Source organism: Pantherophis guttatus, chromosome 4, assembly GCF_059756535.1.
Source record: "Pantherophis guttatus breed Tessera chromosome 4, ASM5975653v1, whole genome shotgun sequence".
Classification (NCBI taxonomy): domain Eukaryota; kingdom Metazoa; phylum Chordata; class Lepidosauria; order Squamata; family Colubridae; genus Pantherophis; species Pantherophis guttatus.
In genome coordinates, this window is record NC_142066.1 from 7,377,896 (window position 1) to 7,404,303 (window position 26,408).

General features: G+C 41.1%; 1 protein-coding gene across 1 annotated transcript; it reads left to right on the top strand.

Moving 5' to 3' along the window:
- On the top strand, positions 1–24,942 carry LOC117657450 (vomeronasal type-2 receptor 26-like). Its single transcript, XM_087891729.1, has 5 exons — positions 1–291; positions 10,164–11,027; positions 12,249–12,476; positions 21,481–21,607; positions 23,663–24,942. The coding sequence occupies exons 1-5, from the start codon at positions 1–3 to the stop codon at positions 24,562–24,564; spliced, it is 2,412 nt and encodes an 803-aa protein (XP_087747855.1). The 3' UTR covers positions 24,565–24,942.
- The last annotated feature ends 1,466 nt before the right edge of the window (positions 24,943–26,408 follow it).

Consider the following 26,408-nt stretch of genomic DNA (forward strand, 5'->3'; position numbering starts at 1 on the left):
ATGGTTACAAAGTTCTACCAGCATGCCCTTGCCGTGGCCTTTGCTGTGAAGGAGATCAATGAGGATCCCCAGATCTTGCCTAATGTTACGCTTGGATTCCATATCTACGACAGCTACTATGATGCAAAGATGACTTATCGGACCACCTTGGACCTGCTCTTCAAATCAAGGAGCTTTCTTCTCAACTACAAATGTACTAGACAGAAGAACCTGATAGCCATCATTGGAGGACTTGGTTCTGATACCTCTTTTTACATGGCAGATATCCTTGGTCTCTACAAGATTCCACAGGTAGGGGTCTTGCATTATAAAACATGGAAATTATGTATTTTTTTCTCATGTTAAACTCCTGGTGATTCTAAAAGGAGGAAAGACTAATTGAAAGGCTAATTAACTGCATCCAGTTATGGTCAACACACTATAAAAAAGATGTTGAGACTCTAGAAAAAGTGCAGAGAAGAGCAACCAGGATGATTAGGGGACCGGAGACTAAAACTTAAGATGAATGGTTGCAGGAAGTGGGCATGGCTAGTCTAGTGAAGAGAAGGACCAGGGGAGACATGATAGCAGTCTTCCAATATTTGAGGGGCTACCACAGAGAGGAGGGAATCAGTCTATTTTCCAAAGCACCAGAAGGCCAGACAACTTTCTGACTGAGAACAATCCACCAATGGAACAGAAATTGTTGTTGTTGTTGTTGTTGTTGTTGTTGTTGTTGTTGTTGTTGTTGTTATTGTTATTATTATTATTATTATTATTTTCATCAAGCATGTATTTTATGACAGATACAAGTGTAAACATAATTATAAATACATGAAAAGGATACGAAAAAAATAAAACATTAGACAGAGACGGTAGGCACGCTGGTGTGCTTATGCATGCCCCTTACAGACCTCGTATTTTCTGCAGTCTAGTTTTGATCAGTTTACTATGAGTTTCTTTTTTTTTTTTTATTGAAAAGGTTTTCAAATACAAATTTTTCCCCCTTTTCCCCCCCCCTCCCCCCCCTCCCTAACCCCCCCTCCCCACCCTTCCCCCCCTGTGACTTCTTCGTAACAAAAAAAAACCCTAATTCATAACAGATTACTTACTCCCTCCTCAAAATACTGACCTTTACTTACTAAAAGTATTATAAATCCCCCTTTATCCATACATTTCAGAAAAGAAGAAGAGAAAAAAAAAAAAAAAACACATTATACTATAACTATTATAAAATAACTCTAATTTAGCATAATAGTGTTTTATATCTATGCATTATTGCAACAAATCAAAACCACCTTCCACTTTAAAACTATACAATAAGTCCTACTTTAATAACATTTCAAAGCGGGCTCCCCATAAAATCTAATTTAACATTTATTCCACTCTATCCATTTCCTCCACTCCCCTAAATGTATCACTTAAAAATCCCTTTTCTTAAACTAATCAGTCTGTAGCTAGCTTATTCACCCACTGTCTTACAAATTTACCATACACAACAATTCTTGATATCTTTAATTCACTGCCCACACTACTTAAAAATATATATATATATATATTCCATTATATCTAAATAAAAAAAGAAAAGACAATAACTTTAAATTTATAGTCCATATAATATCTTCTTGAAGTCTTTCCACTGGATTGTTAAAACCAACATCCATAATAGGGTGACATAGCTTGCGGATGCAACAGTTTATTCAAGATCTCCAATCATATCTGCCCCCATCAGTAGTAAACATCTTCTTATATATATAAAAGTAAAAACAACCACCCGAGTGACATTATAATTGTATTCCATATAATAATAATTGTGGGTTTCATCAGGATTATTAATTTCCATCATCGTATTGGGTAACAACCCGATCTTCTGCATGTCCCAATGTGATTCTCTTGCCTTATAATTCAAGATAATTATAATATATTTATCAACACAAAAAGAAGTTTCAAAGTAGATAATTCAAAACCATCAATTTGAGGCTCTTTCCATGTCCCAAAATTACGGCAATGCAGAGATCTGCCACTATCCTCAGGATGATATTGACCAATATGTCGCCTCCTCTATGTTTTCACATAATCATTCATATTTTAAAATCACTGGCTTCACTGTTGCTTGGGTTAGAAATTTCTATTTTTGTACAACCTATTTCTTTTTTTGTTTTCTTTTTGTGGGTTTGACCTCCATCCTAATTTTTTGTGTCTCGCATTTCTTTTTTATCCCTTGTATATCCTCTAATTGGTTTCCATGCTTGTCCTTGCCTTGATAAGTCATCACATTAAAATCAGATGGCACTTCTCTCAAATTTGTAGATAATCCAGCTGGGGTATCCGATAAATCCAAAGGCAATTTATCTGGTACAGTCTCTGTCTTTAGTTCCAGCTCCTTCTGCTTATCCTGTATTATATCTGAAGACGTTAAATTCATTTTCAACCTATTTTGATAAAATTCTTCCGCCCTTTCAACAGTATTTAACTGGTATCTTTCTCCTTGATATCTCAATATAATACCAACTGGGACGTCCCACCGGAATTGAATATTTCTCCTTTTTAACTCAGACACCAGAAAGCCAAATTTCTTCCTTTCCATTAGTATCTTAGGTGGGAGTTCCTTGTAAATCCAAATCTTTCTTCCATACAATTGCAAATTAGAATTGAAGGAATTTTGCACAATTTTATTCCTAATTTCTTTATCTGAAAAATAGATTACCACATCTCTAGGCAATTGCCTTTGCTTGGCAGTCCAAGAGTTTATTCGATAAGCTCTGTCAATCCTACAAAACACTTCCTCAGGTTGAATCTTTAAAATCCCAGCTAGAAATTCAGAAGATATTTTCCTTAAGTCATCTCTGTTATTTTCCTGCAAACCTCTAAGTCTTATTGCATATTCTGTGAAATTATATTGTATCTTTAGAACCTCTTTTTGAATCCTCTGTTCCAGATATTCTACATTACCAGACTTTTGGTCAGCATCCATTTTAAATTTTTCTTCTGAACTATAATCCTGAATATTTAACAAATCATTTTCAATTTTTTGAATTCTATTGTCCAATTTATCTTGAATTTCATCCATTTTTGACTCTAGTAAATTAGTATTTGTATCCAACCGAATCATGAATTCTGGCAATTTTAAAATTTTTTGCTGCAAAAAGTCAAACTTGGATTTCACCAATTCCTTAATTTCCTGCTTAAATTTTTCAAGTTGCTGATTCACAATCTCATCCCTTCTTTCAATCTCCTCTAAGAGAAATTCTATTATATTAAAATCAGGTTTCTGGGACTGAAGAGTTAAAACATGTTGCTTTAAATTCTTAGTGGGGGAATCCCCCCCACCTATTTGTTTGTCTGACTTCACAAGCCTCAGTGCCATGTTTCCGCCTAAGCAGGCTTTGTTAGAAGAAGAAAAAAAAAAAACAAGACAAAAGACTTCCAGCCAGCAACACTCAAGCCTCCAGGGAAAAAAGAGAAAAACAAAAACAGGAGCGGAGTTTTGTCTACAAATGTAGCCAGTGGTATTTATTCCGCTACATTGTAATAATAAAAAACGGAAGAACTTTCCCTCTCAAACTCTTCTCCAGCCACGGCAGACGCCATTTTAAAAAGAAACTTTTTTCCTCTTTCTCTTCCTCTATTCTCTTAAGTAATTTTTAAAAGATAAGTAAAATACTTGCGCTTCAGTATTACAGGTCCAGCTCACATTTTCTTTGAGTAATCTGTCAAATTCGCAAGCTTGCTTTTGACGCCTGGCTCTGCATTAGCAGAGGTCTCCCAAAGCCCGGAGCAACGGCTGGGGATATGGGGCATCTCATCCGCTCCATCCCAAAAGTAAAAGAAAAACTTTTGGGACTCTGCAGAGAGTTCTACCCACCCCTGCCGGCTCTATCTCCGTTTCCTCATGGGAACGGAGTTTTTTCGAGCCGCCGTTCCGTTGTGAAGGCGGCTCTGACAGGCAGTGGAAGCTGACGATCCCAAAGGAACGTCTGGCGGCGGCCAGCAGCAAACAGGAAGTCCCAGTTTACTATGAGTTTCTATCTATTGTGTGCTCTGGTATTGTTTTGATTGAAGCTGAACTATTCATTGACAGGTAGGACATTGTAGCAGATGATTTTATGTACTATGCTTAGGTCAGACCGAAGACGGTGAAGTTTTAAGTTATCTAAGCCCAAAATTTTGAGTCTGGTGGCATAAGGTACAGTAATGTGATGTGAGTAGAGGAGTGGAGGACTCTTCTTGTGAAATATCTCTGGACTTGCTCAATTGTATTAATGTCCAATATGTAGTGCGGGTTCCAGACAGATGAGCTGTATTCAAGAATTGATCTGGCAAAAGTTTTGTATGCCCTAGTTTGCAGTTCAATATCACCAGAGATGAAGCTATGCAATATTAAGTTAATAACTCTTAATGCTTTTTTAGCAATGCTGTTACAGTGAGCTCTGGCACTTAGATCATCTGAGATGAGTACTCCAAGGTCTTTAACAGAGTGAGGGTCGTCTGTTAGGTCACTTCCGTCCAGTTTGTATTTTGTGTTCCGGATTTTTTATGCCAATGTGTTAAAAAGAGCATTGGTTGAGATTTGGAGTTGCCAATTGTTTGATCATTCTGACACATAGTCAAGGTCTTTTTTTTTTTATTGAAAAAGTTTTACAAATATCAATTTTTCCCCCATTTCCCCCCACATCCCTCCCTAACCCCCCCAAACCCTCCCCTCTCCCCATGACTTCCCCAAGGTGAAATCCATCCACATTATATTATATCATATATTACCACCCCTCTATTCTCCCCCCTGTGCACTATACATTTCTACATAACAATAAGCTATTTTGCCCCCTATAAATTATACATTTCTACACAACATTTAGCTAAAGGCTATTTGGTACTTCCTAGTTTGATATTTATTCTGCACATAATCTATCCATTTCTTCCATTCCCATACATAAGTCTCTTGAGTCCGGTCTTTTAAGTATGCTGATATCTTCGCTATTTCTGCAAAGCTGGCCATCTTCAAAGTCCATTCTTGAATTGTAGGCATATCATCCCTTTTCCAATATTGACCAATCAGTAACCTAGCTGCTGTCACCATATACAATATCAATTTTGTTTCACCCACTGAAAAACCCTTAACTATACCCAGTAAAAACAATTGAGGAGAAAATTGAATTTTTTTCTTCAAGACATTTTGCATAACCCACCAAATTTTTATCCAAAAAGCCTTTGCTTTCTTGCATGTCCACCATATATGATAATATGTAGCATCTAAGCAATCACATCTCCAACATTTCAGTTGAACATTAGGATACATGCATGACAGTTTCTTAGGATCTAAATGCCACCTATAAAACATTTTATAAAAATTTTCCCTCAAATTCTGCGACTGTGTGAACTTAACATTCTGAACCCATATTTTTTCCCACGTTTCCATCATAACTGGTTCTGCAAAATTTTGCGCCCATTTTATCATACAATCTTTAACCAATTCATTTTCTGAGTCTCTTTCTAACAAAACATTATGAACCCTCTTAATATGCATTGGGCCTTTCTCTTTTATCTGTCTAACCAATTCTTCTTCATGCAACATTAAACCAGTTTTTTGATCTTCTCTCCATCTCAATTGAAGTTGATTATACTGTAACCAAGTTAAATTAATCCCTTCTTCCAACAGTGTGTTCAATGTCTTTAGTTGCCATCTGCCCCCATCATTAAAAAGTACTTCTTTGTATAAAACCCCCCAGAGTTACTTTATATTTATATTCCGTATAATGTGACCAAGGTCCAACCACAATGGTATTTTATAATCCCATTTGAGTCGGTGCTTCTTCCATACTCTCATCAAGGAGCTTCTAAGTATATGGCTATTAAATACTTTATCCACCTTGTTTTCATAAAATAAATATGCATGCCAACCAAATTCAAGATCATGACTTTCTATATTCAATATTCCAGTCTTTGTCCTTCCAAACCAATCACTTGCTTGTGTAAACACTGCAGCTTCATAATACAATCGCAGGTTTGGAAGTTTAAGACCACCCCTTTCACGAATATCTTGCATAATTTTCAATTTAACTCTTGGCTTTTTCTCATTCCAAACAAACTTATTCACTTCTTTTTTGCCATTCCATCAAGTATTTATCACTCTTAAGCACTGGAATCATTTGAAACAAAAATAAAAATCTAGGCAGAACATTCGTTTTAACTGCTGCTATTCTTCCAAGTAAAGACAGCTGCAGTTTTTTCCAGGTTTCCATATCCTTTTGTACCTTTCGCCACAACACCTCATAATTATTTTGAAACAGTTTTATATTTGAATCTGCAACTTGAACTCCTAGATATCTCACCTTTGATACTATTTCAAAGCCTGCCTTCCTTTCCAGTTCCTTCTTTTGATCAACTGTCATATTTTTAACTATCATCTTGGTTTTTTTCTGATTCAGTCTAAATCCTGATACCATACCATATTCTTCTATAAAGTCTTTCATCTGAATTATTGATTCCATCGGCTGTGTTAGGGTAACAACCAGATCATCTGCAAATGCCCTTGTTCTGTAATCTTCTTGCCTTATCACTATTCCCTTCAAAGTGCTTGAGTCCCGTATTGTATTCAACAAGACTTCTAAAGTTAGAATAAACAACAACGGGGATAACGGACAACCTTGTCTTGTGCCTTTTTCTATACTAAAATTTGTAGTTAAGCTTCCATTAATAATAATTTGTGCTGTTTGTTCTTGATAAATTGCTGAAACCGCCTGTACAAACTGATCCCCAAAGTCCATCTTTTTTAAAGTCTTTAATAGAAAGTTCCAATTCACTCGATCAAAGGCCTTCTCCGCATCCAGAAACACCAGCACTGCAGAGATCTGTTTATTCTTCTCAATTATAGACTATAAGTCTATAATTTGCCTCACATTATCCTTCATATATCTGCCTTCTATAAATCCTGCTTGATCATGATGAATCACCTCTTGAATAACTGGCATTAATCTGTTGGCTAATACTTTCGCAAAAATTTTATAATCCATATTCAGGAGAAATATTGGTCCAAAATTTTCCGGTTTTGTAGAGCCTGCCTCCTCTTTCGGTATCAGAGAGACAAAAGCTGATTTCCATGAAGGGGGTATTTTTCCCCCTTGTTGTATGCTACAAAATAAGTCTTTAAGATGTTCAATCATTTCTGCTTGTAAAGTTTTATAGTACACCGCAGTTAAACCATCTGTTCCTGGAGCTTTAGCTGTTTTCAGTTGTTTAATAGCAACAATAATCTCCTCAGCTGTTATTGGTAAACTCGTTCTTTCCTTTTGATCATTAGAAATTTTTATAACTCTCTTTTCTTCTAAGTATTTATTTATAAGTTCATTATGTATATCATCTTTAGCATAAAGTTTGGTATAATAATCTAAGAAGGCTTCTTTAATTAGTCTTTGTTGAAATACTTCCTTCCCTCTATACTCAATACTCCCAATAGTCCGAGTACTCTGCTGTTTCCTCAATGTGTAAGCCAACCATCTGCCTGGTTTATTGGCATTACAAAATGTATTGTGTTTCACAAATTGTAAGTTAGTTGCTGCTTGTTCCGCTGTGAGCATATGGAATTGATCTTTCAAAAGTTTTATAACTCCTTGTAATTTTTCATCTGTTGGATTTTTTATAAGCAACTGCTCTTTTTTCTTTATCTCCCCTTCCAATTCTAATCTTTTTCTTTGTCGATTTGATTTATGTTTAGAATTCATATAAATCAGTAACCCCCGCATATACGCCTTGCTCGCATCCCAAACAATTTCAATGGGGTACCCTTATTCAAGTTCATTTCAAAAAATTCCTTCATTTGTTTTTTAAGTTCATTTACATTCTTTTCATATCTAAACAAATTTTCATTTACTCTCCAAGATCTTCTCTCATTCTTTCCCATTTCTATTTCTATCCATACCGGGCTGTGGTCAGATAAAGTCCTCGGAAATATCTTTGTTTTCTTTGTTTTTGAGAGTAAATCGACTGTAAGTAAGATAAAATCAATCCTAGAGAAGGATCTGTGTCTATCTGGAAAAAAAGTAAAGTCCAATTCTTTTGGGTTATGCACTCTCCATATATCTTTCAATTCCAAATCTTCTTTCATAAAAAAAAAAAAAAAAAAAAAACTGTGATAGTTTGACACATGATTTTGCCAAGCTCTTCTTATCTATTTTAGGATCTATTACTCCATTCCAATCTCCCATAAGTAGGATAGATCTATAGTCCCATTGTAGTATTTTAGAATGCAATAATTTATAAAAGTTTTCTTGCTGCTGGTTAGGAGCATAAATTCCAGTCACCAAAATTGGACCATTATCTGTAAGAAGTTCTATTGCTATATATCTTCCACAATCATCTGCTTCTATAATTTTTGTTGGCAGTCTTTTATTTGTATAAATCACTACACCATTCTTTTTCTCCAAATTTGAAGCTATAAACTGTGTTCCTAATCTAGAATTTATCAAATATTTTTGATCTTGTATTCTAATATGAGTTTCCTGTAAACAAATAACATCATTATTAAATCGTCTCAAATAATGAAATATCTTCCTCCTTTTCTGTGGTGAGTTCAATCCGTTCACATTCCAAGATAAAAACTTAATTGTCATTTGTAGTTTCCTGAAGCGATAAGAGCATTTGCTGAAGTTGCTGTTCCAGACTAGTAGTCTTCGGCTTAGCTCCTCCCATGGCTTCGAATTTTTGTGCTTTACCATTGACTCCCTGTTTATCTTGTGGTAGCTTAGAGCTCTGATGTTGTTGTTTCTCTAGAAATTGCTTGTAAACTGCTCGAGTTATATGCTGGTCTTTAGCACTGTGCAACATCAGGTCAAGATCCGCTGCCACTTCTCTTGTATTTTTAGGTGGTTCAGCTAAAGCCTCTAAGGGAAGATCCAACAGGGGTTTATCTAAAAAAAACTCTGTTGCTCCTTGGGTCTCCATTGCCTCCATCTCCATCTGCTTCCTCTGCTCTTCAAGCTCTTGTTCAAATTGCTTCTCTTTCTCACCCTCCACTATGGCTAACACCGAAGAAGTACGTGGAGATGCTGCACCAGATTTAAAAACATTAAAATAGAATTCTTCCGCTTTTTGAAGAGTGTTTAATCGATATCTCTCTCCTTGATACCTCAATATTATGCCAACTGGAGTGTCCCATCTAAATGGAATTTGTTGTTTCTTTAATTCAGTCACCAAAAATCCAAAGTCTTTTCTATCTCTTAGCATCTTAGGTGGCAACTCTTTGTAGATCCCAATCTCTCTTCCATCCACTTGAATAGTAGAAACAAATGACTTTTGTAAGATGTCATTTCTTATTCTTCTATCTGTAAAATATATCACCACATCTCTAGGCAGTTGCCTTTGCCTTGCCACCCAAGAATTCACTCTATAGACATTATCAAGTCAACCTTATCATAGTCAAGGTCTTATTGTAGAGTAGCAGCACTGTCAATGGTGTTGAATAGTTTTACATCATCCACAAAAAGAACGCAGTTGCTTATAATATGATCACAAAGGTCATTTATATAAAGTATAAAGAGTGTGGGTCCTAAAACTCTGCCTTGGGGGACACCGCTCTTAAGAGGTGCAGGGTTAGATAAGGCGTTCCCTAATTTGACTACTTGCTGTCTGTTTGATAGAAATGCAGCTATTCCAGTTTATGCAGGAATCCGGAAATGCCATAAGATTTTAGTCTTAGAAGTAGCTTGTTGTGTACCACTGATTTGAAGGCTTTACAGAAGTCTATATAAATTGCATCTATTGATTTACCCTGGTTGAGTTTTGAAGTCCATATGTTTTTGCAGTGTAATAGTTGCAGATTGTAGGACAATTGTTTTTCTAAAGCCAAATTGTTTGTTAGAGAGTAGGTTGTTAGTCTCTAAGTAGATAGTAATGGATTGGTTTATGATTGTTGCCTTCGGAAATTGTGGGAGCTTCATCACTTGAGACTTTCAAGAAGAGATTGGACTACCATTTATCACAAATTGTGTAGGGTCTCCTGCTTGACTATGAAGTCCCTTCCAATTCTGTTAATCTTCTGTTAATCTGGCCAAAAAATATTGCATGGTTTTCTATGCACTGATAAGTTATTTAAAAAATGGTAGCAAAATCAGACATACAGAGATGAAGCTGTCTGCTGGTTTTAAAAGTCATAATTATTTTTGTAACTCACCTATATATTATATTTGTAGCTCACCTACGGTGCACTGGTCCCTGGGAAGGTTGATTCCACTCTGGTCCCTTCATTGTATTCCATGGTCTCCAACGAAGCCAAACAATACTTGGGGATTCTTAAATTGCTTCAACATTTTGGATGGACCTGGATCGGGATCTTCACTCATGACAATGACGATGGACAGAAGTTCCTACAAACTCTGGAAGCTTTGCTTTTCCAGAATGGCATTTGCACAGCTTACAGACAAAAAATCCCACAGCGCATCCGTTTGGATAACTTTGAAGAAATGATGGAAATAACCTCATATAACAATGTAGCTTTAACTGATCACAAAACCAAGGTGTTCCTCCTCTATGGAGAATCAGTGACGCTGGTCCAGCTGAGATTCATTCTATTCCTACAAGACCCCAGAAATAAATTAAAAGATTCATTTATGAAAGTATGGGTCATGACAAGTGGCATTGATTTCACACTATCCTTCCTGCAAAGAAGTTGGGACCTGGATTTTTTCCAGGGTGCCATTTCCTTTACATTTCACTCAAGAGATCTTCCAGGGTTCAATAAGTTTCTTGAAGGCATAAAACCATCCAAGACCAAAAGTCAGGGCTTCCTGAAGGAGTTTTGGGAGCGAGCATTTGACTGTACTTTTCCAAATCCTGATATGGAAATAGAGAAGAATGAAACGTGTACTGGAAAAGAGAGATTACAGGACCTCCCCGGGCCTCTATTTGAGATGGGAACCACTGTACATAGCTACAGTATCTATAACGGTGTTTATGCAGCAGCACATGCTTTGAATGCCATGTTGTCGTCTCAGTCCCATCAGAGATCCTTCAGGAAGGTGAAAACTGCTGAACCTTTTGTGCTGCAACCTTGGCAGGTAATTGTAAAAACAACGGAACTCTTTTATGCCCATGTTCAGATTGGTTTTTTCTCTTCAGCTATTTCCATGAGTAGCCCTTAACCACAGACCAGGGGTGTAATCCAGCAGGTTCTGACAGGTTCTGGAGAACCAGTAGCGGAAATTTTGAGTAGTTCGGAGAACTGGCAACTTTTTGAAACTGCCCAAAGAGCTGCTGATTCAGTTCTACAGAGGAATTATTGAGTCTGTCATCTGCACCTCTAAACTGTCTGGTTTGGCTCTGCAACCCAACAAGACAGACACAGACTTCAGAGGATAATTAGAACTGCAGAAAAAACAATGGCTACCAACCTGTCTTCCATTGAGGACCTGTATACTGCATGAGTCAAAAAGGGGACTGTGAAAATATCTACAAACTCTTCGCATCCTGGACATAAATTGTTTCAACTTCTACCCTCAAAACAATGCTATAGGGCTCTGCACACCAGAACAACAAGGCACAAGGACAACTTTTTCCTGAATGCCATCACTCTGCTAAACAGCTAATTCCCACAACACTGTCAAATTCACTACTAGGACTGTATTACTATTCTTTTTCTCCTCATCCTTACTAGGACTTATTTCTTCATGCTTATGGCTATATCCATGTTGCTTGTATCTTTACAACTTATATTGTTTTTATTGTTTCCTAATATGATTAGATTACTTATTAGTATCCTATGACTATCACTAAGTGTTGTATTTTATTATTCTTGACAAATATATATATATGAATATATTGATGAATATATTTTACTTTTTCTTTATGTACACTGAGAGCATATGCACCAAAGACAAATTCCTTGTGTTCCAATCACAATCTATTCTATTCTATTCTGGGTAAGTGATGGAGAAGAAATTAGCCTGAGGCTCATTTGAGGTCTGTGAGGTCATAATATTTCTTAATCAGAATTAATGACTGGAATTAGGGAAGTAGAATTATGTCATTCTAACTGCAAGCAGAAATGAATATTCATCCCTTTTGTTTTCTTTCTTCTAAATGAAGAAAGGGTTCATTTATAAGGCTTTTAGCTTTGGGGATTTTAAATTCGGATTGGTTTTTAGTATTATATTGTTGTGGTTTTTATTGTGTGAGCCACCCCGAATCCTATGGGAGAAGGGCAGCATATAAATTTTAATAATAAATAAATAATAAATATTGTAAGCTTTTCTTTTTTTTCCCTCTTGGCTTTCCATTAGCTCCATCCGTATCTTCAAAGGGTTTCTTTCAACAATTCTGCTGGTGAGACAGTGTCCTTCAATGAGCAAAAGGAAATGAGAGGTGGATTTGACGTTGTGCACATGGTCATTTTTCCAAACAGGTCCTTCGAGAGGGTGAAAATTGGATGGATAGATCCAAATGGACCCCAAGAAGATGAATTTGTCATCAGTGACAATAGGATTTTGTGGCCTAGAGCTTTCAATCAGGTATGTATTCTTGTGGTTTTTTGAGAGAGCCCATGTTCTCCAGTTGGATCACCGACATTGATTTCACATCAAATGAGGTCTGGATTTAGCATAGGTAACATTGCCATGTTTGAAAGACTTCAGGCAAGTGTTCCTTCACTTCTCCATATCATTCCACTTGCTTCCTTGCCTGTACTTTCTCTTTTCCCCAGTTCCCAATTTTGGTTTCTCCGTGGCTTTCATACACATCACCCCAAATAATAGGACTGTTATTATCCTTACTACGAAACCTGGACAGTCAGACCAAAATGCCATAAGGCTGAACATCTGTCCCTCTTATTTTCATTCTAGTGAAATTCAACCTATCTGTTTTTATTAGCATCTGCAGAATCCTCTCTAAGTTTAAGTTTACTTTATTGTCATTGCACCTCGTACAACAAAATTAAATGCCACCTTCAGTGTACATCATACACTGATATACACCACAACAACAACAACAATAATAATCACAACCTTCACATTCTACACAATTGAATTGAAAACCCCTGATACTTTTTAGTATTGCACTATACAGTAGAATTCTACTTAGTTACTGCTCTGGGACATAAGCTGTTTCTCAGGCTCTAAATCTGACTTGTACTTCAATTAAAGTACAAATGAAAAATGTGATGCTTTGTTTATCCTATAGGCTTGGGACCTAGATTCTTGCAAATACTACTTTTCAAAATATTATGATTTCTGTATACAGGTAGCTCTTGACCTATGACCATATTTGGTACCAGATTTTCCACTGTTCCGCTGCCGGCGTCCCGATATAGTCAGCAGGTGCCATCGCTGACTATTGGGGGTGAATCTTTGCCCCCCACAGAGAGGGCTCACAATCTGGGTGTCCTCCTGGACGCACGGCTGTCTTTAGAAGAGCATATGATGGCCGTGGCCAGGGGGGCCTTTTATCAGGTTTGACTGATCCGCCAGTTGCAGCCCTTTCCTGACCGAGACACCTTGCGCACGGTCACTCATGCCCTTGTCACCTCCCGGCTGGACTATTGTAATGCTCTCTACATGGGGCTCCCCTTGAAGAGCACTCGGGGGCTCCAACTGGACCAGAATGCTGCTACGCGGGTGGTTATGGGCGCAACTCGTTGTGCCCGTGTGACACCCCTCCTGTGTGAGCTGCACTGGCTCCCAGTGGTCTTCCAGGTGCAATTCAAGGTGTTGGTTACCACCTTTAAAGCGCTCCATGGCATAGGACCCGGGTACCTTCGAGACCGTCTTCTGCCACCAATAGCCTCCCACCAACCAGTCCGTTCCCACAGAGAGGGTCTCCTCAGGGTGCCATCAGCCAAGTTATGTCAGCTGGCGACACCCAGGGGGAGGGCCTTCTCTGTGGGAGCCCCAGCCCTGTGGAATGAACTGCCCCCGGAAATACGTAAGATCTCCGACCTCCGGGTGTTTCGCTGCGCACTGAAGACCCTGTTGTTCCGCCAGGCAGGGCTATCAACATAATAATTTTAAATTGGGGTATTTTAATTTTTGGGGTTTTAAATCGGCCAAATCTATTTAATTATTTTAATTTTTAATCATTGTTGTGTCCTGTGTTTTAAATTGGCTGTACACCGCCCTGAGTCCTTCGGGAGAAGGGCGGTATAGAAATAAAATTATTATTATTATTATTATTATTATTATTATTATTATTATTATTATTATTATTATTATTATTATGTGAAGCAGCTGTTGAGTTGTGTGTGACTGACTTGACAACATTTTTGTTAAGGTTGTAAAGTGAATCACCACACAGTTTGTGAGACTAGACTGAAGCTGCCATACCTAAAGATGAAGCAGGCGTGCAAAGAAGCTGGGTAGCCAGGAATGTTGTCTAAAAGATTCCTTCAGGAATTACTAAGTCTTTATGGAGATTCACATGTCATCCATGCAGAAGTTGTGAATGCCCCAACACTGGAAATTTTTAAGAAGATTTTGGATAACCATTTGTCTGAAGTGGTGTAGGGTTTCCTCCAAGGTCCCTTCCAACTCTCTTATTCTATTCTATTCTATTCTATTCTATTCTATTCTATTCTATTCTATTCTATTCTATTCTATTCTATTCTATTCTATTCTATTCTATTCTATTCTATTCTTCCATCCAGGATATTGTTGTCCCAAAGGTGCTTTTTCAAAAGGGAGATGTTTTGCTTCTCATCCAAGAAACATCTTCAATTCTAACTGAAGATTTAAAGAAGCTTCTTGAATGAGAAGCAAAATGTCTTCAAACAAAAACAAAGTCCAGTTGCTGTCAGGGTTTCAAGTAAAAGCCCAAATGAAATCAAAACTCCATAGCCAGAGGTTTCCTCAAAGTGGAGATTTATTAGGCATATCATATTGGCACAGCTGGTAAAAACCGACTCTGAAGTTCCCCATGTTTTCCCCACCCAGTTCAAAGTCCAAAGTTCTTCCCCCCGCATCATACACAACCATCACATTCCCCAATCAGATCTGTCTCCCCATTCTGGATGTCTCCCATCCATGCCTCTCCAGGTGCTTTTGAGACTGTCCTTGGTTCCCAGAAGAAAGAATGTTCCCCTCAGTTATCTATACTCCCCCTCCCTTCCCCCTCTCTTTCCCACAGCTCCATCCAGCCTCACTGTGGCAACCCTGAAGACATTCAAAAATGGCTCCTGCATTGACAGTTTCTTATGAACAAGCACATTTTGGCAAATAACTAATTCGTTAAGGAAAAATATCACCTAAACCAGACAAAAGAAGTTCAGCTATTATTATTATTATTATTATTATTATTATTATTATTATTATTATTATTATTATTTAGATTTGTATACCACCCTACTCCCGAAGGACTCCGGTGTCACACGGGAGCGCCATGTCGCTCCCATAACCACCCGCGCGGCCGCACTCTGCGCCTGTTGGAGCCTCCGGGTGCTCCTCAAGGGGAGCCCCATGTAGAGAGCATTACAATAGTCCAGGCAGGAGGTGATGAGGGCATGAGTGACTGTGTGTAGGGAGTCCCGATCCAGAAAGGGACGCAACTGGCGAATCAGGCGAACCTGATGAAAGATCCTCCCGGTCATGGCCGTCAAGTGCTCTTCTAAAGACAGTCGTGAATCCAGGAGGACGCCCAAGTTGCGAGCCCTCTCCGTGGGGGCCAACGATTCGCCCCCAATAGTCAGCGATGGCGTCATCTGACTATATCGGGACATCGGAAACCACAGCCACTCGGTCTTGGATCGGTTGAGCCTGAGCCTGTTCCTCCCCATCCAGATCCGCACGGCCTCCAGGCATCGGGACATCACTTCAAGGGCATTGTTGGGGTCGTCCGGGGTGGAGATGTACAGCTGGGTGTCATCAGCGTACTGGTGGTACTTCACCCCGAAACCATGGATGATCTCGCCCAGCGGCTTTACATAAATGTTGAACAAAAGGGGTGAGAGGACCAACCCTTGTGGCACCCCACATATGTCCTCTCCCACCTGCCAACACAGACTGCAACCGGCCAGAGAGAAAGGAGGCGAACCACCGTAGTACAGTGCCCCCCACTCCTAACTCTTCCAACCGGTGCAGCATGATACCATGGTTGATGGTATCAAAAGACCGCTGAGAGGTCTAACAGGACCAGGACAGAGGAGCACCCCCTGTCCCGAGCCCTCCAGAGATCATCTACCAACGCGACCAATGCTGTTTCCGTGCTGTACCTGGGCCTGAAGCCCGACTGGAACAGATCCAGATACATCGTTTCATCCAGGTGCTGGGGAAGCTGTTGCGCAATCACACTCTCGACAACCTTCACCACAAAATGAAGGTTGGAGACCGGACGATAATTAACCAACATTGCCGGGTCCAAGGCGGTGGTGAAATCACCCTCACCCAGCGAAGCATTTATAATCCCCTGGAGCCAGCCTCGCGTCACCTCCTGGGAATCCAGCACTAATGAGAAGTGGATTTGACATTGTGCAGATGGTCATTTTTCCAAACAGGTCCTTTGAGAGGGTGAAAATTGGATGGATCAATCCAAATGGCCCCCAAGAAGATGAATTTGTCATCAGTGACGATATGATTTTGTGGGATAGAGCTTTCAAACAGGTACTGTATGAATTCTTGTGGTTTCTTGAGAGAGCCCATGTTTTCGAGATGCATCACTAACATTGATTTCACATCACATATATATGATTTAGCATATATAACATTGCCATGTTTGAAAGACCTCAAGCAAGTGTTCCTTCACTTCTCCATATTATTCCACTTGCTTCCTTGCCTCTACTTTCTCTTTCCCCCAGTTCCCAATTTTGGTTTCTCAATGGCTTTCACACATTATCCTAAATAATAGGATAGTGACTCCATCACTGAGTATTGGGGCGAGTCCTTGGCCCCCACAGAAAGGGCTCGCAATCTGGGAGTCCTCCTGGATAGGCAGCTGTCCTTGGAGGAACATCTGACGGCTGTAACTAGGGGGACCTTTTATCAGGTTCGCCTGATTCGCCAGTTGCGGCCCTTTCTTGATCGGGATTCCCTGTGCACAGTCACTCACACCCTCGTCACCTCTCGCCTTGACTACTGCAATGCTCTCTACATGGGGCTCCCCTTGAGGGGCACCCGGAGGCTCCAGCTGGTCCAGAACGCAGCAGCGCGGGTAGTGATGGGAGCAGCATGGCGCTCCCATGTAACACTGCTCCTGCGTGAGCTGCACTGGCTCCCAGTGGTCTTCCGGGTGCGCTTCAAGGTGTTGGTTATCACCTTTAAAGCACTCCATGGCATAGGGCCTAGCTATCTTTGAGACCACCTGCTGCCACCGACGCCCTCCCAGCGACCCATGCGCTCCCACAGAGAGGGCCTCCTCAGGGTGCCATCAGCCAAACTGTCAGCATCAGCTTTCCTGCTTTAGCTGCCATAAGAAACGGGGAGGGATTAGGTATGGAGCAGAGGGGGGGAAGAGAGCAGGAGGGGGTTTGTCTTTGTAGGAGGGTACTTCGGGGAAATCGAAACTACATTTCAGAAGGGGATGGCTGACCAACTGTCCTGACATTCCTGATGGATGACGCTGCCAGACGTGTTGCCACCTGACCTTTGGAAGACCTTTAGATTGGCTGAGAAACTATAAACACGAGGGGGGGAAGAAGCTTAGTAGATGCATTTCGCGCGTTTTGATCACTTCCAGCTTTTCACTGGGATGTTAATCTTTTCATATTCAGTAAAAGTACCAGATTCTTCAAAATGCTTGAGTTTGGGGTTTTCTTTCCTGGATACTGAAGGAAGCATACCTGACACAAACAATGCAGGCTGGTGACCCCCAGAGGGAGAGCCTTCTCTGTGGGGGCACCTACCCTCTGGAATCAGCTGCCCCCAGAGATAAGGAGAATCCAAGACCTCAGTGCCTTCCGCTGTGCCCTTAAAACCCACTTTTTCCAGCAAGCCGGGCTGGCTTAGGAAGAAATTTTTTAAAATTTTTAAATGTTTAATTGGTTTGTGGTTTTTTAAATTTTGGGCCAAATTTATATAGATTTTAATTCTTTTTAATATTTGTATTTCATGTTTTTAATTCTGGCTGTGCACCGCCCTGAGTCCTCAGGGAGAAGGGCGGTATATAAATTGAAAAATAAAATAAAAATAAATAAATAAAAATAAATAATAGGACTGTTATTATCTTTACTACAAAACCTTGACAGTCAAACCAAAATAACATGAGGCTGAACATCAGGTTTCTTGTGAAACCTCAATCTTTCTATTTTTATTAACATTGGCAGAATCCTATCTAAATCTGATTTTTACCTCAATTAAAGTACAAATGCAATATGTGATGCTTTGTTTATTTTATAGACTTGGGACCTAGATTTTTCCAAATATTACCATATGCAACCATTTTTTGAAAATATGATTTCTGTATACAGGTAGTTCTTTGACTTATGACCATATTTGGTACCAGATTTTCCACTGTTATGCAAAGCAGTTATTGAGTTGTGTGACTGACTTTACAACATTTTTCTCAAGGTTGTAAAGTGAATCACCGCAGTTTGTGAGGCTAGACTGAAGCTGCCATACCTAAAGATGAAGCAGGCATGCAAAGAAGCTGGGTAGCCAGGAATGTTGTCTAAAAGATTCCTTCAGGAATTACTAAGTCTTTATGGAGATTCACATGTCATCCATGCAGAAGTTGTGAATGCCCCAACACTGGAAATTTTTAAGAAGATTTTGGATAACCATTTGTCTGAAGTGGTGTAGGGTTTCCTCCAAGGTCCCTTCCAACTCTCTTATTCTATTCTATTCTATTCTATTCTATTCTATTCTATTCTATTCTATTCTATTCTATTCTATTCTATTCTATTCTATTCTATTCTATTCTATTCTATTCTTCCATCCAGGATATTGTTGTCCCAAAGGTGCTTTTTCAAAAGGGAGATGTTTTGCTTCTCATCCAAGAAACATCTTCAATTCTAACTGAAGATTTAAAGAAGCTTCTTGAATGAGAAGTAAAATGTCTTCAAACAAAAACAAAGTCCAGTTGCTGTCAGGGTTTCAAGTAAAAGCCCAAATGAAATCAAAACTCCATAGCCAGAGGTTTCCTCAAAGTGGAGATTTATTAGGCATATCATATTGGCACAGCTGGTAAAAACCGACTCTGAAGTTCCCCATGTTTTCCCCACCCAGTTCAAAGTCCAAAGTTCTCCCCCCCCATCATACACAACCATCACATTCCCACTGTTATGCAAAGCAGTTATTGAGTTGTGTGGCTGACTTTACAACATTTTTCTCAAGGTTGTAAAGTGAATCAGTACAGTTTGTGAGACTAGACTGAAGCTTCCATACCTAAAGATGAAGCAGGCATGTAAAGTGGCTGGGTAGCCATGAATGTTGTCTAAAAGATTCCTTCAGGAGATAGATAAGGAGTTACTAAGGCTTTATGGAGATTCACAGTCATCCAGGATATGGTTGTCCCAAAGATGCTTTTTCAAAAGGCAAACTCTGAAGTTCCCTACCCAGTTCAAAGTCCAAAGTTCTTCCCCCCATCATACACAACCAACACATGCCCCCAATCAGGTCTCTCTCCCCATTCTGTATGTGTCCCATCCATACCCCTCCAGGTCCTGGTGAGAGTGTCCTTGGTTCCCAGAAGAAAGAATGTTATTTTGGCTACACATTCACCTCAGCAATCTGTACTCCTCCCCTCTCTTTCCCACAGCTCAGTCCAGCCTCACTGTGGCAACACTGAAGATGTTCCAAGATGGCTCCAGGGCTGATAGTTGTCTTATGAACAAGCACATTTGGGACAAATAATAATAATAATAATAATAATTTTATTTCTATACCGCCCTTCTCCCGAAGGACTCAGGGCGGTGTACAGCCTGTTTAAAAACACAAAGAAAACAACAATATAAAATTTAAAATAATTAAATAAAGTGGCTCAGATTTAAAACCCCAATAAATTTAAATATCCCAATTTAAAAACTATTGTGTTGTTAGTCCGGCCTGGCGGAACAACAGGGTCTTCAGTGCGCAGCGAAACGCCCGGAGGTCGGAGATCTTACGAATTTCCGGGGGCAGTTCGTTCCACAGGGCTGGGGCTCCCACAGAGAAGGCCCTCCCTCTGGGCGCCGCCAGTCGACATAACTTGGTTGACGGCACCCTGAGGAGACCCTCCCTGTGGGAACGGACTGGTCGGTGGGAGGCTATTGGTGGCAGAAGACGGTCTCGGAGGTACCCGGGTCCTATGCCATGGAGTGCTTTAAAGGTGGTAACTAACACCTTGAATCGCACCCGGAAGACCACTGGGAGCCAGTGCAGCTCGCGCAGGAGGGGTGTCACATGGGCACAACGAGTTGCGCCCATAACCACCCGCGCGGCTGCATTCTGGACCAGTTGGAGCCTCCGAGTGCTCTTCAAGGGGAGCCCCATGTAGAGAGCATTACAATAGTCCAACCGGGAAGTAACAAGGGCATGAGTGACCGTGTGTAGGGCTTCCCGATCCAGAAAGGGCTGCAACTGGTGAATCAGGCGAACCTGATAAAAGGCCCCCCTGGCCACGGCCGTCATATGCTCTTCTAAAGACAGCCGTGCATCCAGAAGGACACCCAGATTGCGAGCCCTCTCTGTGGGGGGCAGAGATTCACCCCCAATAGTTAGCGATGGCACCTGCTGACTATATCGGGGCGCCGGAAGCCACAGCCACTCGGTCTTGGAGGGGTTGAGTCTGAGCAAGTTCTTCCCCATCCAGACCCGCACGGCCTCCAGGCAGCGAGACATCACATCAAGGGCATCGTTGGGGTGGTCTGGGGTGGAGATGTACAGCTGAGTATCATCAGCGTACAGATGGCACTTCACCCCAAAACCACGGATGATCTCACCCAGCGGCTTCACATAAATATTGAACAGGAGGGGCGAGAGGACTGACCCTTGCGGCACCCCCCATGTGAGACGCCTCGAGGTCGACCTCTGTCCCCCTGCCAACACAAACTGCGAGCGGTCGGAGAGGAAGGAGGAGAACCACCGCAAAACGGTGCCCCCTATTCCTAACCCCCTCAACCGCTGCAGCATGATACCATGGTCGATGGTATCAAAAGCCGCTGAGAGATCTAATAGGACTAGGACAGAGGAGCAACCCCTGTCCCGAGCCCTCCAGAGATCATCCACCAATGTGACCAATGCCGTTTCTGTGCTGTACCCCCGCCTGAAGCCCGACTGGTACGGGTCTAGATAGATCAATTAATAACAAAGTCATTAAGGAAATAAAGGAAAAATATCACCTAAACTAGACAAAAGAAGTTCAGTTAGAGCAGATGGGAACACCCCCTCCCCAAATTCTCATAAATATGAACCGTTGTCAAGGATCTGGATTTTGATCACATGATCATAGGGATCTGCAAAGGTTGTAAGTGTGAAAAACAGCCATAAATCACTTTTTTCAATCCAGTTGTAAACTTCGAATGGTCATTAAATGAACTGTTGTAAGTCAAGGACCATCTGTACATAGATATACCTAAATGCATCTCTCTCATTCCAGTTTCTTTTCTGTTTATATTAGGTCTGTCCCCTTTCAGTGTGTAATGAACAGTGCCATCGTGGAAAACACAAGAAAAAGAAGGAAGGGGAAAAATTTTGTTGCTATGACTGTGTTCCTTGCCCTGAAGGGGAGATTTCAAGCAAAACAGGTACATTAACCATTGCTATAACAGTCTCTTGTTTCTCATCTAACAGCAGTAATGTAAGATGCTGCATCAGTTAGCTAACCAGAACTCTGAAACTGACATCTCTTGAATACATAGCCAGCATATTGTCAAGGAGTGCTGTGACTTTCTCACGAAAGTGGTACCTGTTTATCTGCTCACATTTGCATGCTTTCAAACTTCTAGGTTGGCAGAAGCTGTGGCAAGGACAGGAGCTCACTCCATCATATGGCACTCACTTCTCATCCAAGAAGCTAAAGAAGAGCTGAAGAAGCTTCTTGGATGAGAAGCAAAGCATCTTCAAAGAAAAACCAAAAAGTCCAGTTGCCTCCTGAAAAAGCACCTTTGGATCTTCTTCTACTTATGTGAAATCCAAAGCAGTCCATGTTACATTTGGTGGCTCTGAGTGAAGGTCATCCAACTGATTTTCTGTCTAAGGTGGGAGTAGGACTCACAATTTTCACAATTGTTTCTTACTGAATGTCGTAATCATGAGGTCAAGTTGACACACACACTGAGAGAGAGAGAGAGAGAGAGAGAGAGAGAGAGAGAGACAGACAGACAGACAGACAGACAGACAGACAGACAGACAGACAGACATGCGTACCCCCCCCACACACATCCATCCATACACACACACACACACACATACACATACATATACAAGAGATGTGGTGGCTCAGTGGCTAAGACACTGAGCTTATCGATCTGTTGTGGCCCGCATATTGTTGCTGAACCTGACGACGAGGAGGCTGGTATGGTGCTACACCAGCAGCCAGTGCAACCGGCGCTCGAGTTGGACAGCGAGGAGGCTGAAGAAGATATGGTGCCAGAGGCAGGGATCCAGTCAGGGACTTCAGAACCTCCAGAGGCTCCTTTAAGTACAGACGATGAAAAGGAGAAGCCTCTTCTCAATGCACGGGCACAAAGAGCTGCCAAAAGGCAAGAGTGGTTCCTCAGGAGGAGGTCTCCTTGAGAGTAATGCTTGGGGCTAATTGGCCACTCCCTTAGCGTATTTAAGAAAGGACGCAGCTTGCAACAAGCTGCAGGAAACAACTTTAGTTCGCTAATCATCGTGTTTGGGATTTCTCTGCAACCTGGTTTCTGGGCTTTCTGCCAACTTCAGTAAGACTCTGACTATCTTATCTGTGGAATTCTGGCAGGCTGTTAAGAACGCTTATTAACAGCTGGCATTTGCTAAAACTGTGTTATTAGAGTAAACTAAGTTCTGTTCAGAGTTTGTGTGTGCTGTGTTCTTTGGGATCCGTAGCTGGGACAGAACATGATCAGAAGGTCACCAGTTTAGCGGTTCAAATACTTAGTGCCGCATAACAGGGTGAGCTCCCGTTACTGGTCCCAACTTCAGCACTTCGAAAGCAGGTAAAAAATGGAAGTAGAAAAATAGGGACCACCTTTGGTGGGAAGGTAACAGTATTCTGTGCGCCTTTGGCATTTAGTCATGCTGGCCACATGACCATGGAGACGTCTTCGGACAGCACTGGCTCTTCGGCTTTGAAATGGAGATGAACACTGCCCCCTAGAGTCAGGAAGGACTAGCACATATGTGTGAGGGGAACCTTTACCTTACTATATATATATATGTAGGTCTTCTTCGGGTCTTCTCCCACGTAAAATTGGAAGTGTCTTGGCAATGTTTCGACGAAACAAAATTTGCTCCTGGAAGCACGAAGCCGAGAACACCAGCCTGAAGATGACGAATGAGACTTCGTCGAAATGTCGCCAAGACGAATGAGACTTCGTCGAAAACGTCGCCAAGACACTTCAATTTTACGTGGGAGAAGACCCGAATAACCAAAGACCTACATACAAACACCCGCGAAAACCTGAGAAAACATATATATATGTATATATATATATACACACACACACATATACACACACATATACACACACGTATAGATACATGTGCACATAAACATGCAGGATGTTACAACAACTCTGCTTGGGAGACAAAGTGCTATACATAAATTGACCTGAATTCTTTCTTCCTTCTTTCCTTTCTGTCCAACTGTCTTAAAGATATGGAAAAATGCTTCAAATGTCCAGAAGACCAATACCCAACCAAAGGAAAAGATGACTGCATCCACAAAGTTGTAACATTCCTTTCTTACAAGGAACGTCTAGGGTTTTCTTTGGCCTCCGTTTCTATTTCATTATCGGTGATCACTGCTCTCATATTAGGAATATTTCTTAAGCACAGAGATACCCCTCTGGTCAAAGCCAACAACCGGGACCTCACCTACATTCTCCTTATCTCCCTCCACTTCTGCTTTGTGTGTCCTCTCCTGTTCATTGGTCAACCCAGTGAAGTCACTTGCCTTCTCCGACAACCAACCTTTGGCATCATCTTCTCCGTGGCTGTTTCTTGCATCTTGGCCAAAACCTTCACTGTGGTTGTAGCCTTCATGGCTACCAGGCCAGGCTCCAATATGAAGAAGTGGGTGGGAAAAAGGATGGCAACCTCCATTGTCCTTTTCTTCTCTCTCATCCAAGTTAGCCTTTGTGCCATCTGGCTAGGATCTTCCCCTCCATTCCCACAGTTGAACATGCATTCTGTGACCGAGGCCGTCATCAATGAATGTAACGAAGGCTCTCTGGTCATGTTCTCCTGTGTCCTAGGCTACATGGGCTTCCTGGCTCTTGCTAGCTTCTTTGTGGCCTTCTGTGCTCGCAGATTACCGGACAGCTTCAATGAAGCCAAATTCATTACCTTTAGCATGCTGGTATTTTGCAGTGTTTGGGTGCTATTTGTTCCAACTTACCTGAGCTCCACGGGAAAAGCCTTGTTGGCTGTGGAGATCTTCTCCATCTTAGCTTCTAGTGCTGGATTACTGGGCTGTATCTTTTTCCCTAAATGCTACATCATTATATTGAGACCTGAGATGAATACCAAGGATCAGCTAGTAAGAAGAAAGAACTGAAGAATTCAATTCCTTTACTTTCTGGTACAATGTTGATTAGTACGTGTAAGATTTTGGGATCAAAAATTCATTGTAATATCATATATCTTTTCCCCTAAATGCTACATTCTGTTGAGATCTGAGCTGAATACCAAGGATCAGCTAATAAGAAGAAAGGATTAAAGTAATGTTGCCCAACATGAGGAAATTCCAGGTATATGAACTTCTGGAATAATCATTAATAGCAACGATAGTTGCAGAATTCTGGAATCTGTAGTGCACCCTTCTTGGAGTTGAGAAACACTGCATGAATGGATTTTCTTTTATTATCTGTTGTTACTACATTCAAATTGTCTGTATAAGATTTGGGGATTAAAACATTTATTGTCTGAGCCATTGTATTTGTGCAACTTCTCCAATACAGCCATACAAAGTTCTCACACTTCTCCTCCGAGCATTATATTGCAATGATCAGAGGAAAGCATCTTGTATTGCAAATCAACAAGGAATCTGGAATCCTGTCCAGAAGAATGCCAGGGTCCTAAAGTTCTATAACTAAGTAGCTTATATAACATCCACAATATTATCTAGGACAGGGGTGTCAAACTCGATTTAATTGAGAGTCGCATCAGAGTTGTGTTTGAGGGCTGCATCAGAGGTGGGCATGGCCAGTTTGACATCATTCCTGTCAGGGATCCCTTTAGTGGCCTAAGTGCTCTGCCAGTGAAAATGGGCTCCTGAGCTCTGTTTCCGGCCGTGACAGCCTCCTGCAATGCTCTGCCAGCGAAAATGGAGCCCAGGAGGGCCCCATGCATGCTACCCCTTGTGATCTCCGTTTCTGGCTGCGACAGCCTCCTGCAATCCTCTGCCAGCAAAAAGGGAGCCCAGGAGGGCCACATGCAGCCCTCGCAAGTTGTGTTCCAATACTTGAGAGGCTGCCCCAGAGAGGAGGAGGGGGTCAAGCTATTATTCCAAGGCACCTGATGGCCAGACAAGGAATAATGGATGGAAACTGATCAAGGAGAGATTCAACCTGGAAATAAGGAGAAATTTTCTGACAGTGAGAGCAATCCACCAACGGAACAGAAGTTGCCTTCGGAAGTTGTGGGAGCTTCATCAGTGGAAGCCTTCAAGAAGAGATTGGACTGCCATTTGTCAGAAATGGTGTAGGGCCTCCTGCTTGGGTGAGGGAGTTGGACTAGATAACCTAAAACTCTGTTCATCTGTTATCTGAAGTCACGGTAGCAATCCATTCCAGGGAAGGTGACAGTTGTTACGTTAATCAGAACTGGACAAAAAGATTTCCAAGTCATAGCTTCCACCTGAATTTTTAGCAGTAGTCATGAATCCAGGCAGAGACCCAGTTGTGAATTGCTACCGGTTTGCCCCCAGATCTGGTGAACTGGTAGTGGTGGTGGCGGGAGGCTCCGTCCACTCACCTGGATGTTTTTGCACATGCAATGTTTCTGCGCCCACGAACAAACCGGTAGTGACCGAAATTGCAACCCACTACTGCAGAGACCCAAATCATAGACCCCCTTCTTCTGAATGAAAAATAGAAGATTTGGTAATTTGTGTCTTCGCTCCTATCTACCAGAATTTGATTTCACAGCCGACCAATAGTAAACCATTAAAAAGACCCAATGGAGTTCCACTTCTACCTATAATACATTTTACGTAATTCTGTCTGAACTCAAATTCTCCTTATTTTATTTATTTAGCATATGGCAAATGCATGGACTTATAGTTGTTTATCCATAGAGAGCCAGCAGTTCTACAAAGATGTCCTCAATTCTTCAATGTAGAAGAATTCACTTGTTGCTAGTCACTTGGTTCACACTACTGTGTTATCCAGGGTGCACCAC

Coding starts and splice junctions, on each gene's coding strand:
- LOC117657450 (XM_087891729.1), top strand. CDS start 1: ATGGTTACAAAGTTCTACCAGCATGCCCTTGCCGTGGCCTTTGCTGTG. Junction 292..10,163: donor GTCTCTACAAGATTCCACAG/GTAGGGGTCTTG, acceptor TTATATTTGTAG/CTCACCTACGGTGCACTGGT. Junction 12,477..21,480: donor GGCCTAGAGCTTTCAATCAG/GTATGTATTCTT, acceptor TGTTTATATTAG/GTCTGTCCCCTTTCAGTGTG.